The sequence below is a fragment of the Nomascus leucogenys genome, chromosome 17, assembly GCF_006542625.1.
Source record: "Nomascus leucogenys isolate Asia chromosome 17, Asia_NLE_v1, whole genome shotgun sequence".
In the NCBI taxonomy this organism is placed as follows: Eukaryota; Metazoa; Chordata; class Mammalia; order Primates; family Hylobatidae; genus Nomascus; species Nomascus leucogenys.
Genome location: NC_044397.1, coordinates 90,751,525 through 90,765,552, shown reverse-complemented (window position 1 = coordinate 90,765,552; position 14,028 = coordinate 90,751,525). Strand labels below are relative to the sequence as shown.

At 57.3% G+C, this 14,028-nt stretch overlaps 1 protein-coding gene across 1 annotated transcript in view; it reads left to right on the top strand.

Annotated features, from left to right (window-relative positions):
• KDM4B (lysine demethylase 4B) overlaps positions 1-14,028 on the top strand; it is a 177,050-nt gene that overhangs the window by 102,931 nt on the left and 60,091 nt on the right. The window contains 2 exon segments of the mRNA XM_030796980.1: positions 4,339-4,442; positions 9,328-9,465. Coding sequence (XP_030652840.1) covers positions 4,339-4,442; positions 9,328-9,465 — 242 coding nt within the window.

Here is a 14,028-nt window from a genome sequence, read left to right as displayed (position 1 = left end):
TCTCCTGGCTTCTGGACCGAGGGCTTTGCTCTTTGTATTTTTTAGCGTTTCTGTTGGAAACCTGGACCCCGTTCTTATGCACAGGTGAACCCTGGTCTTAGGAGCACGCTTCTGATAGTAGAAATTCTGCAGTCACAGACAGGCTGTAGCAAAGGTCCAGCTCACTTACATACTAAAGCAGTGAAAGAAAAGCCAGATTAAAGCATTTCTCCCATTGTATTTTTTTAATACCAATTTCCAAAACAACTTTGAAGACATAAGCTAAAGAAACATTCCCTGCGTTGTATTAGCGTCCTGAGGCTCCTGTGACAAATGACCACAGAATTAATGGCTGAAAACAACACACATTTATTCTCTCACAGTTCTGGAGGTCAGGAGTCTAAAATGCACATTAAGGGGCTAAAACCCAGGTGCAGGCAGGGCCAGTTCCGTCTGGAGGCACCAGGGGAGAATCCATTTCTTGCCTTTTCCAGTGTCTAGAGGCCACCCGCATCCCTTGGCTCGGTCCCAGGGGGGAACCCGTTTCTGCTTCTCCAGCGTCTAGAGGCCGCCCGCATCCCTTGGCTCGGTCCCAGGGGGGAACCCGTTTCTGCTTCTCCAGCATCTAGAGGCCGCCCGCATCCCTTGGCTCGGTCCCAGGGGAGAACCCGTTTCTGCTTCTCCAGCGTCTAGAGGCCGCCCGCATCCCTTGGCTTGGGCCGCATCACTCCAGCCTCTGTCTCTGGTCTCCTCACTTTCCTCTGCTGTAACCAAAAGTCCCTCTGCCTCGCTGTTCTGAGGAGCCGCGGAAAGACATCGGACCACCCAGATAGCCAGGGTGCTCCCCCACTTCAAGATCCTTAACTCAGTCCCATCTGCAAAGTCCCTTTCAGCATGGAAGGTGCCACACTCACAGGTCCCAGGGGTTAGCATGTGGGTGCCTTGGAGTTCCATTATTCAGCCAGCCACACTTAGAAAGCCACAGAAGAAAACCTCACTGAGCGGTCAGGGAGCAGCTTTGGGCTCCTTGTCTGCTGCAGGCATGACATCCCACAGCTCTGTCGTCCACACGGCAGTACCTCTCTACTGCCACGGGGCAGGGGGTGCAGGCGCAGCCTGGGGAGAGCCAGCAGCCCTGGTGGGGAGCAGGCTCTAGGCTCCGCAGTCTATACTGGAGCCGGGCTTCACCCGGGCGGCCCCTCCTGGTGCTCTCTGGTGCCCAGACCGAGAGGGCCACCCCATCCTTGCCAGCCACTTCTCCCCCTCCATATTTAACGGAGACTACAGTTAGCCACTGTCCCCTCCCTTCTCACCCAGTGCAACTTCTGCATTAGAAAAGCAGAGGTTGACAAGAGCCTGCTGAAGAGGCCACAAGCAGGATCTGGCGGGGCCACCCCTGTCCCCAAGCACTGCCACATCCTCTCTCCCTGGAATGTGACCAGTTCTACCCTGAGGCCGGGCCAGGCACCTGGAGGGCTGGTTTGGTTTCCAGGTGTGCAGAGGGCTCAGTGCCTGAGCTGGGTGAGGGGGAGCCAAGGAAGAATTAGTTCTTGGTGGTGCTTTCACAGGGGTTCTTAGAAAATATGGACTCTGGCCAGGTGCAGTGGCTCACACCTGGAATCCCAGTGCTTTGAGAGGCTGACGTCAGAGGATCGCTTGAGCCCAGGAGTTCAAGACCAGCCTCAGAAACATAATGAGACTCTGTCTCTGTAAAAATTAGCTGGGCGTGGTGGCGCGCATCTGTAGTCTCAGCTACTCAGGAGGCTGAGGCGGGAGAATAGCGTGAGCCTGGGAAGTCGAGGCTACAGTGAGCTGTGATGGAGCCACTGCACTCCAGCCTGGGTGACAGAGTGAGACCCTAGTCACTCCTTAGCAGGGCAGAGCAGCTTCCAGTATTCTGGGAGCCAGCCTGGCTCTGAACCCCGAGGAGGATCAGGAAGGTGGTGGGATGTGTCAGATGCCTACGGCTGCGTGGAAACGCCTTGAGTCCCCTGTGGCCTCTGGCTCAGGGCCCTGCCCTCCCCTTCTGGATGGCAGCTGGGGGCAGGATGGGGCAGTGCTGGGGAAAGCCGACCCGACCCCCCTTGTGTTCCTAGGTGCCCCTCCCAGACTGTTTTTGGGGGAGGCGATATGCTCCATCATTGGGACGGTGGAAGGGGTGTGCGATTAATATGGAAAATGAATAGCTGTGCTCCAAATGGGCTCGCTGGGAGAGTTGTGGAGCCCATGGAGAGAGCATTAATGTGCTGGCGCCTTATTGGTGCTAATCACTTAAAATGTGCGCCTTTGTTAGAGCTTTAATGAGAGCCACTTAAACTGTGCATTAAAAAGAGGAACTGCGGAGAGGCCGGCGGGCCGGGTGGCAGGCAGTCATAATTCTAATTGAAATGCTTTTAGTGCAGAGAAAAGTTGCTGGATTCGGCAAACCCCTGTACTTTGCAAAACCTCACCGTGGTGTCTAAGCGGCTGGGTGTCGGCGGAAGCACCGTGGCCCCGCCCTCCCACCTCCCCGTGTGCCTGGGCCTCCGTGTGCTGGTGCTCTCGCACACACCTGTGCTGCCTTCCGCCAATGACCCACTGGGTGTGTGTCCCGTCCTGGAGGCGCTTGAGGTCTGTGCAGGCTTCTAGAAGGGCCTTCGGGCTGGCCGAGGCTGTTGGTCAGTCCTGGCAGGAGGTGGACGCCTGTGGGTTCCATGTCTGCTGCAGGCATGACACCCCACACCTCTGTCTTCCACGTGGCAGTACCTCTCTACCGTCACAGGGCAGGGGACGCAGGCGCAGCCCGGGGAGAGCCAGCAGCCCTGGTGGGGAGCAGGTGCTAGGCTCCGCAGTCTGTGCTGGAGCCGGGCTTCACCTGGGTGCACCCGTCCTGTTCCACACCTGATCGCCGTCCTCCTGCCTCCTGGACCGGCCTCCTGCCTGTTGCCACTTGCAGAGTGGGTGGTGGAGCAGGAAGCGCCTGAGATGAGGCGGTGAGTCCCCTCCCTGAACTGCCCTTCCTGGCTTGGGCCCGTCTGGCTCCCCCGGTGCTGGTTCCAGGGGCCCGGCTGCTTCAGGGAAGTCCCTTTGGCACAGGGATTGTGCTGCACACCGAGGGGCTTGGGCCTCAGCAGCTGCTGCCGGGAAGCCAGGGCATCCTTACCTTACCCCCCAAATGCACGGGTCTTCACCTTGTGATTTGGAAACATTCCTGAACTGTGCTAGTTAGGAAGCTTGGTTTATTTTTTATTTTTATTTTTGTAGAGATGGGGTCTTGTGATGTTGGCCAGGCTGGTCTCCAACTCTTGGCCTCAAGAGATGCATCCACCTGCCTCGGCCTCCCAAAGTGCTGAGATTCCTGGTGTGAGCCGCCGCGCCCAGCCTGGCTGTGAGGTTTGGGAAGGTGCCGAGCCACTGGTGTGAGTGCCTGCTTTCCAGGCGCTGCTTTAAGTCAGCTGCAGAGCGCACTCCTAGACAGACAGCCCCACACACGTGCATGCAGCCCGCCATGCTGAGCGCGGCCCAACAGGAAGAGGTCATGAGCTCCGACCACAGCCCAGGGTCAGGCCCACTCTGCCACTTCCTGGCAGTGCTGGGGCCGAGGGTGAGTCGGTTGGTGGCCCGGGCCTCGATTTCCTCACCTGTGCAGTGAGTGAAGACACCTGTGGTACTGTGTGTGGGGCAGGTGCACAGTCTCATTCATGGCCTTAAAAGCAGGTGCCCAAGGGGGAGGCAGCACTGCTCACTCCCCACCGTCCCTGGCTGGTCTGGTTCTAGAACATCAGCTCCGAGAGGGGAGCGACCACACTGCGTCCTTTCCCCAGGGTCGTGCTCTCTTGTTGACCGAGTGACAAGAGCTGCCACACTGCATCCTTTCCCCAGGGTCGTGCTCTCTCATTGACTGAGCAACCGTGTGGGCTGTGATATGGTGGATTTTGTCTCGGGGGAGGTCGGAGGGGAAGTCTCTGTATAGCTGCGCCCTGTGAGGGACCCAAGTGTATGCCATGGGTGGGCACTTTGTCACACAAGTAACCCTGGTCCTTCGCCTGGTGAGGAGGCTCTTGGCTGCCCCCGCCGCTGGGCAGAGACGAGTCCAGGCATCTGCTCGCGTGGTCACTGCGCAGAGGCCAGAGGGGGTTACCACTGTCTGCCACTGGCAGAGCTCACAGCAAGGCACTGTGGGGCGGCTCCTGTGCACTCCTTCCCCCCGACCTGCAGGCACTGGGGCTCTGAGAACCAAGGGCAGGTCTGGCCATGCTCTGTGCTCCCACACTCCTGCTCTCCATGGGAGGAAAGAGCCAGCCTGCCCAGAGTGCAGCATCCTCACCAACCCAGGCCGGCTATGGCCCGGGAGACTGATGTCTGCCTTTTCCGCCCTAGGCTTCTTCCCCGGGAGCTCGCAGGGCTGCGACGCCTTCCTGCGGCATAAGATGACCCTCATCTCACCCATCATCCTGAAGAAGTACGGGATCCCCTTCAGCCGGGTGCGTACGGGGCGGGGCCTGCACGCCTGTGGGTGGAGTGGGTACCGGGCCCAAGCCCAGGTGGCCACACATACCCCCAGGAGATAAGCTGCTTAACCCTGAAGAAGTTTCTAGGACAGTGATCAGCAAGGCAGAGGAGGGCGGCGTGGCTCAGCAGTTACAGCTCTTCCACGGGGGAGAGAAGACGGCAGAGCTTGAGTCTGGCGGGGTGTTAACCTCCCCTCCCAAACCAAACCAAAACTTCTTCCTCCTGGGTGTGGCCATCAGAGGCCCCTCTGCAGGGGCTGTAGGGGTGGAAGGGCAGGGGTGGCCCCTGCTGACCTGGCGGGAAGCCACCAAAGAAACAGAGGGCAGGGCCCCTCGCCCCGTGCAAGGTGGGAACCTGGTTCCTACCACCCCAGGCCACACCCTAAGTCTCAGGCACCCCATGGCCCACGTCACCCGGCCGTGGAGAGAACTGTCTGTTTAGAAATGACATACCAGGCTCTCCTGCACTGTGAAGACTGTGAACTCATTCAGTTCACTGCTTCAGGGGCTGCTGGTGGAGGCTGTGATGGAGGAGACCTGAGGCCGACGGGTGGGGCCTCCCTATACCTGGTTTGATGGACAGCTGGGGTTTGGTGTCCCAGGAGCAGAGCAGACTGTGCTCAGGGTCCAGCTCAGCAACTACACCCACTCGAGGCAGTTCCTTCCCCGTGGAGAAGCCTTTGTACATGGGAGAGTCTAGGCCTATGTCCCCAGCTCTGTCCAGGTGGGAGGCACATGCCAGGAACCTGCAAGGCAAGTCTGGGCTGCAGCCCCGAGTGCTGGGCAGGAGTGGGGAGCAGCTGGGGAGCCCAGCTCATGAGGTTCCATGGGAAGAGTGATGTGCAGGCTCGGGAGCATGCTCTGTGGTGAGGCCCTGAGTGTCAGCCAGCTGGAAATTGCTTGTGACATTTCAATCAAACCGCCAAAGCATCAGCTCACACATCAGGGATCCGCTCTTCCTGGCGGGGCCGCAACCCAGAGGCTGCCTCCCAGCCGCCGCGGGCGTTCATCAGACAGCGCAGATCTCGCTCGGAGAAGTGCGGGTTTCTGGCCTTTCCTCTTCTCCCCTGTCTTCTGGTTGGAACATCATTCATTACCAGCAAAACCAGACAGATCACGGCATTGCTCAGGGAAGTGAGAAATACTGATTTTCTGGCTGGTTTGTCTAAAACCTTCTCCAAAGTGGTGCTTCCTGTAGGGGGGTGCCCATCGAAGGGGCGGGCAGGTGGTGAGTGGCCTGGACTCCCGGGTCAGCGTCTGTCGCACTGCAGTTTGTCTGTAAAGTTCCTGAACCTGAGCCAAAGGTGGCTCACCACCAGCCCCAGAGTGGCTGCTGGCACCATGCATGGTAGCAGGCGGGCTCCAGGCAGGACGGCTGTGCTCCCCCACACCCCCAGCTAGTTGCCGGGGCCAGGCGCCGGTTTCTCCAGAGGCTGCCACAGTGAAGGCCCCTGTCCCACTGCAGCGAGCAGCACCCTGTGCCGCCCAGCCTGGGGACCGTCCTTCAGCCCCTCAGACACCGCGGGCTCGAGATGAACGTCCCTTCCAGAGAGCACCGTGGGTCCCCTCATCTGAATTCCTGGCAGCCTTCAAACGAGTGACTCCCCACACTCCCCTTATAAATCTTTGTAATGGTATTTACTTCTAGGAGAAAAAGCCGATCAATAGCAGAGCTTTTTAATAATTAAAAGTGTGTATTTCTGTAGTCTGCCATTGACTCCCTCATTTATTCTGCAAGAGCTTGCAGAGGAAACCGAGTTCCAGGCTTTCTCCGTGCCTGGTGTCTGGGGCTGCGTCCTGTCACCACTGATGACTTTGCCGCAAAGCCTATTCATCATCCCACCGCCTTCTAATTGATTGTTAGATAATGTTGACAGCAGTGACACGGGACAGACACTGTGAGCACGGAATGAAGCCGCCAGGATGCAGGTTTCCTCGCAGGAATGTAATCTTCTTGTCCTAACCGAGTGCATTTTCTGTTCTAGGCCTTGGTTCACAGGAGGGCTGGGGTAGTGAGGTCCTTACACCATGAGAGCTTGGCTCTCTGCTGCCATCACCCCCATTCGATCTTGGCATTCCGGGGGCCCAACTGGATCCCTGAAGGCTCTGAGTCTGACGTCTGCCTGACGCATGCCTGCAGGCCTAGTTCTCCAGGGGAGAGACAGGGAGCCGTCACTTGGCCTTAGAGCAGGTAGTCAGGGAAAAGGCTTTCCGAAGCCAGCTCAAGTAGGATAAAGGAATCAGTAATGACATTTACTTTACCTTTTTAACTTTTTTTTTTTTTTTCTAGAGATGGGGTCTCACTCTGTTGTCCAGGCTGGTCTAAAGCTCCTGGGCATAAGCGTTTCTCTTGTCTTGGCCTCCCAAAATGCTGGGATTACAGGTGTGAGCAACCATGCCTGGCCCGGTAGTTACATTTTTTTTTTAAAAAAAGCCCCAAACCTTAATTTTATTTGCCCCTCATTTCACGGAGCTCCCAGCGTAGTGGGGAGAAGCCGGTCCAGAGAACTCCATGTCCTGCACGGTGGGGGCCAGGCTCTGGGGCCACGTGTGCTCCCCACCACCCCTATTTTCTGCCGCGTGCTCGTTCTGCTGCACGTGGCTGTCACTTGAATGGGAATTTAAAAATATAACTTAATGCACACTGACTTCCCTTGATTGGTGCAATTAATTATTTGAAAAAATATCATAGTGTTCTTAAGGACTGGCGTTTTTCCAAGCTGCGTCGGTTTTGATTGATGTCTGACGCCGTGGCTGGCTTCTGAAAGCCTCGCCAGTTCTGACGGCTTGTTGGTGACTTCAATGTATCCAGTGATGTCTGCCCATCTTTCTGGGGGAATACGTAATGATCAGCAGGCCTGAGAACTCCTACAAATCAGAGATAATAAAACAAACGGCCCGATGAATGCGGGGTGAGGGGCTTGAGCAGACGTGTTACGAAGGAGCTGCAGGAACAAAAGCCATGGTTCCGTGCCCAGCGTCGGTAGAAGTCAGAAGGAGGCAGCCAGCTGGGAGACGCCATCAGCCCCAGGACGGCCACGTCAGAACACCACCACCAGATGCCAGCGAGGAGGGCGCAGCCACACGCTACTCACAGCCGGGGTGGATGCAGGGCGGTGCCATGGCTGTGGAAAACCGTTCGGCAGTTTCTTGGAAACGGAAGCATGTACCCTGTGCCCCAGCGATGCCACTCTGTGCATATTTACTCAGGAGAAATGAAAACATGTCTCCAGAAAGATTGGTACATAAGTGTTCTTAGCAGCTTTCTTCACAAGAGCCCCAAACTGGAAACAGCGCGCACGTCCGTCAACAGGAGGATAAATAACCATAGATCCACGCATGACCGAGTACTGTTTAGTAATGAAAAGGAGCGGTCGCCTGGTGCACACGACAGTGGGAACAAATCTCAGAAATGCGCGCCGGGCGGAAGACAACAGGCACGCGTCCCTGCTGTACAACGCCGTTCATGTGAACCGCTAGGAGGGAACGAGGTCTGTGGTGACCGAGAGCGCGTGCGTGGTTGGGTGGGGATGGCCTGGTAGAGGGCTGGTGGGAGGGGTGCCCGGGGGGCCCAGCATGTTTTGTTCCTGTCTGGATCAGTGGTTATGCCCAGCACTCCGAGCAGCCTGTGATCCCTGCGTTTTACTGGATGTTAAATAAAGACAAGGAGCCCACTTGACTTCAAGGATTCTAGTCTGTGAGCCTCAGTTTCCACATCTGTGGATTGGGCCCACAGCCCCACCTCCCAGAAGCCCTTGGCCCGAGCCCCAAGGTATAGCAGGTGGGAGCCATCACTCCAAATTTGTCGATCTTTCTGGATGGTCCTCTTTCAAAGGCTTTATCAACGGGCTTAGCAGTGAGCAGAGAGTGGGGGGGTCAGTGTGGCCATCTCGAGTGTCCCCAGAGTGGGGAGGGTTCCTAGGGCATGAGGCTGTAGCCCCCCAGCACTGGTAGGCAGCCCTGTCTTTTCTTCCAGGCCTTGGGGTGGCTGTTGGGAAACCTTGGATATGGGGTCATTATGGGCCCCACCCCAGCCACGCACGGCTTGGCTCCTCAGCTTAGGGGGTCCTGCTTCAGAGACCTGCAAAGTCGAATGGGCCGACCATCCGAATTGGACCTGGGTCTGGAAGCATCGGCCCGCTCTCCAGGGTGCTGATCTGTGGTGTCAGGTCCTGTCCCCAGTGTGCAAGTGTTTCTGGATCTCCATGACCTCGTGGAGACCCCCTTGTTGGGATACGATGGAAAAACGGCTTGGGATGGCGGCATGTCGCAGGCCCCTTCCTGGCGTGTTTTGCGTGTGCAGTGGTGGTTCCTTTCTCATGCGAGGGCAGAAGGTGTCCTGAGCGCATGCAGTGTCTTGTCTTCAGAGCATTCTAAAGCTGCTGTCAGCACCACCCGCCCCGAAACCAGCCCCAGCTGCTTCAGGACGTGTCACAGTGACTGTGAGTGTGACTCAGCCACCTCCAAAGCAGGAGGCCCCCATCGTTCCCCATGAAGGTCCGGCTGGAGACACCCCCACGGGCATTGCATCCAGCCACGGCTCCATCTGCAGTTCTCCCACTGGGGTGATGCTGACCGCCACCTTGGGGCAGGGCAGGGGCTACTGGGGCTGGAGGGGCCCGGCTGAGCAGACTGGAGGTTGCAGAGCTGTGGCTGTGGCTGCAGCTGCTCACCATGTCCTTCATGAGCCGCGTGGGAAATGGGCTGGAGCCCTGGAGTCCCTGGATCACCTTTGACTTCATGAAACCTCCTTGGCTCATAAGCCAGGCTCCCTGGCACTTGCTGGGAAGTCCCTGTGCCCCGTCCCCTGGTGCGTCTCTGGTGGCCCTGCCCTCACCTGTCCCCTTTCCCTCTGCAGATCACACAGGAGGCTGGGGAATTCATGATCACATTTCCCTACGGCTACCACGCCGGCTTCAATCACGGGTTCAACTGCGCAGAATCTACCAACTTCGCCACCCTGCGGTGGATTGACTACGGCAAAGTGGCCACTCAGGTAAGAGCTTGCCCGCTGGGAACAGGTCCCAGCAGGGCTGGAGGAGGCTCTTTTTTGCCTTTGCAGCCACACGCCCATAGCTGGTCCAGCAGCCGTTTCGCTGAGCCCAGGGCCTGGGCTCTCAACCAGGGTCTGATTCCCGGCTCCTCAGAGAGCTTTTGCCCAGAACACTCCTTACCTCAAAGACTGGAGAGGAGGTGGGCAGGTTGGGTGGACAATGGTGACCCCGGGCCCATCTCCGGCAAGTTGCATACACCAGCTACCCCGCGGCCTGCGTGGGCCTCCTGGGCATGGCCGGCTGCTCGGGTCTAGGGGTTGTGGTGTTTCCTCCACCGGCACCATTGTCCCCCCTGCTGGCTGGCTCCTGGGCATTTCCTGGCCATCATGGTCCCGGGGATGGGTTGTTTGCTGACATCTCTCTCCTGGGGGCCACTTGGCCAGGCAGGAGCCCACTCAGGCATCTGCCCCCATCCCTCCCTGCTCCCCTGTCGGTGGCAGCCCCCCAGCTCCCAGTGCCTGGGCGCTTCCTGCTGGCGGGGTCCCTGGAGGTCACGGTGAGCTTAGCGTGCCCGTGGGAGGACTTGTAGCGAGTGGGCCTTGCTTGATTTTTTTCTGGTGATTCTCGTTCCTGGTCTCAGAAGGCCGATTATTGGCCAGCAATTGGCGTCTGAACTGAGCGCTTGTTTCCCACTCTCCTAACGCCATGTACAGTCATCTGTGTGGCTGTTCTTGACCACGTGAAGGGCGTGGGAGGCTACTGGATGGATGGGAAGCCCACAAGAGCTGCTGCTGGGCACAGGTGGGACGGGGTTGCCTTGGCTGGCCACCCCCTCCCCTATGGTCTCTGCCTTGGGGTCCCAGTGACGGGGACGTGGACGGGGCTTATGAACCCTAAGCCTCAGAAAGGGGAGTGTGGGACCCAGGAAGGGAAGCAGCTAGGAGGCCATCTGGGCACCACAGGTCTAGCCCTTTCCTGGCTGCCTGTCTGGGGCTGGGGGCTGGGGGCTGGGGGCTGGGGAGCGTCCTCCCAGGGCTGTCCCTGAAGTCACCTGCGTGCTTTTCCCAGCTGCCCCCAAGTAGGACTGAGCTGTCCCAGCAGGCCAGGCTCGGCCGCATGGCCCTGGCTCAGGGCTGCTGTTTCTGGGCAGCATTGAACAGCCCAGCTCCTCGCAGCCCCTCTGTCTTCCCCACAGAGACAGCCTCAGCCCCTCCCGGCGTCTCCCTCTGGTTCGGGGTCACGTGGCTGCTCCTGATGCAGCAGAGCAGGGGCAGCGGGCTGGCCAGAGTGAGAGCAGGTACTTCCTCCCAGCATCCCTCGCAATGCGGAGCCTTCCAGTTCCTCCAGGGCCGGGGTCAGCACAAACGGCAGATTCTTCTCAGATCCAGACATGGGGGAGGTGTGATAGGAGAGACCACAGGGCCAGATCCGGATTCTTTGACTCTCGCGGCATTTTCTAGATGTCAGCCCTTGGCCTGGTGCGGTGGCTTATGCCTGTAATCCTAGCACTTTGGGAGGCAGAGGCGGGCAGATCATTTGAGGTCAGGAGTTTGACACTAGCCTGGCCAACATGGTGAAATGCTGTCTCTACTAAAAACACAAAAATTATCCAGGCATGGTGGTAGGCGCCTATAATCCCAGCTACTTGGGAGACTGAGGCAGGAGAATTCACTTGAACCCAGGAGGTGGAAGTTGCAGTGAGCTGAGATTGTGCCCTGGTACTCCAGCCTAGGCAACAAGAGCGAAACTGTCTAAAAAAAATATGTATGTATATATTGTATATAATTTATATAATTTGTATATATAATATATAATTTATATATGTATTATATATTATATGATTATATGTATTATATATATTTATATAAAATATATAAATTAAATTATATAAATTATATATGTTACATAATTTATATATTATATAAACTATATATATAGCATAATTTGTATCTATAAATTATATATGCATATATAATTAAGATGGATTTTGGCCGGACATGGTGGCTTCATGCCTATAATCTCGGCACTTTGGGAGGCTGAGGCGGGAGCATCTCTTGAGCCCAGGAGGTCAAGGCATCCCTGAGCTGTGATTGCACCACTGCACTCCAGCCTGGGCAACAGAGTGAGGCCCTGTCTCAAAGAAAAAAAATGAATTTCACCTGTTTCATTTTACTCCCCACCCCCGCCGACCCTTTTACAGAGAAAGGGTCTTAATATGTTGGCCAGGCTGGTCTGGAACTCCTGGGCTCAAGTGATCCACCCACCTCGGCCTCCCAAAGTGCTGGGATTACAGGCGTGAGCCACCACAGCACACCACCTCTTTTTGCTTTTTTCTCCTGGCTGCTGGGAAAATGGAGACAGCATAGGTGGCCTGTGTGACATCTCTCCTGGCTGCGCCGGTCTGGACGAATGAGCTAACCTTTATTTTTCTGGCTGTTTCTCTGCCTTCAGTCCAGTTTAGAAAAAGAACAGGGGTCTACAGCAGGGAAGGCTTGAGAGATGCCCCCGGGACTCAGTTCTGAAAATCTCGAATGTCTCTAGTGAAGACTGTGGGTTTTGCTAAAAGAAGAGAGATCCAGAAGTTGGGATTTCGGCTTTTTGGTCTAAAGGAGTAGTTGAGTATCTTGGGGCTGTTGCTATGTTGAAAGGGCATGCGTCTGTGTGTTTGTGCCACCGTGGGGACACCGCGGGTGTTGTGACCAGCCCAGCAGCAGATCGAGCTGTAAGTCCCAGGCCTTGGGCTTGTCCTGGAGGTGCTGTCGGAGCTGAAACTGCAGCGAGGTGGTGGGGACTGCCCAGATATTAAAAGCAATTTGGGGTTCAGCCATGTGTTCACAAACAAGTGGCATTTGGGAAGTGCAGACTTAGATTGGGCTCCACGCTTCCATTGTCAGGCGGTGTAGCGTGAAATTGCTGAACAAGCGCGTGCAGCGCGCAAAACACACCAGGGGTTCCAGGCAGGCGCCCAGGGCTTGGGCTTCCTCCTGGACCCCCCAGCCCCGCTGTCCCAGCCCCTGCTTAGCACCCCTGATATAGTCAGGCCTGGCCTGGGCAACGAGGGCCTTACGCCGGGAGTGTCATTAGCCACAAGGCCTCTGTGGCCATCAGGGGGGTCGGTGGCCCCTGACTCTGGCAGGGTTTTCTCTCCCATAAGCAGCCCAAGCTGGAGAGGCTGTTAGAGCATCTCGCTGCACAGATAACAGAGGAGCGTTAAAAGGCTGGGAAACGGTCCAGGTCAGGTGTGGCTCGGGCCTTGTCCAGATCTTGTGTGCAGCCAGATTGGAGGGAAGGGGCAGCCCAGAACCCCCCTTTTCTGGTGTCCCTCTGGCCAGCCCAGCTCCCCCGTCCCATTTGCATTTCGGGCCACTTTGTTTTGAGCACATTGTTCAGAAGAGAGCCAGAGAGGAGGCTTTCCACCTCTCGATTTGCTTAGAGACGTTTTTGCTTGTTGGCTGTTCACCTTCCTTGACCCCTAGGGACCCCTGCCCCCCCACCTCGTTGTCGCCTTTCTGTCATTTTTGTGCTCAGGAGCTGACAGGTAAAAAGCCACCCTCCTGCCCTGGCCGGGCCCTGTGAATTTTGGGTGTCTGTGTTCACAGGTTGGCAAGCTAGGGCTCGGATCTGGCAGGCCGACGCTATGCCGTCTGCAAACTGAGCAGCAGGTTTACGTCTTCAAAGGGTTGTGGTAGGAGGGCAATTAAAAGGATGTGTGACCTGTGACAGCCAGACGAAACTGAAATCTCACTCCGTAAATGAGCATCCTGTGCACAAAGCCACACCCTGGCATGGAGGTGGCGTCTGCGTCCGCTTCGCTGTGCGGAGTTGAGTAGTTCCGAAAAGGCAAGAGGCGTGTGCTGCCTGGCCCTTGCAGGGGAAGCCTGTCTCCACGTCTGCAGAACCCAGCAGGGGTGCACGGCTCGCAGGACAGCCACCTCCTCCCCTGCCCAGCCCCCAGGGCCTCTGTGGGCAGAGGGGCTGCTCCGAAAGCAGGTTGGCCCCCACCGCCTCACAACACCCTGAGCCAGTGCAGCTGCCTCTGGAGTTCCGGATGGGCCTGCCAGCAGCTATAGCCGTGAGCAGGCCAGATCAGTGCCATGGATGTGCTGCCACCTGCCTGCGGAGCATCCCTGGCTGCCCCATGGCAGGCAAGAGGCCCAGCCCTCGGCCCAGGTCTGCCCCCACAGGGCAGAGGCTCTCCAAGGTTCTCCCTGGCTGTAAAATCCCAGAGAAATACGATCTCCCTGCAGCGGGTGGCTTACCTAGATACACAGCCGTGGACCAGAGCCTCCTGGTGGAGCTTCCAGGGCCCTGTGCACACACACACGAGGCAGCCTGGGGCTCTCCCCTCCCGTATTCTGCAGCAGGGCTGGCGCCTGCCTGAGCTCACAGGTGGGATGGAGCAGCCCAGGCCGGCACTTGTGGCCTAAACACGGCCTCATTCACTCCCCATCAGCAGAATGCCGTGGGCACACGGAGGCCATTGTCGAGGGGGTTGGGATTTATTCCCACGGGTGTCATTCCTTTCTAGCGGGTCTGCGGGCGTTCACCCTTGCCACCCATCTGTG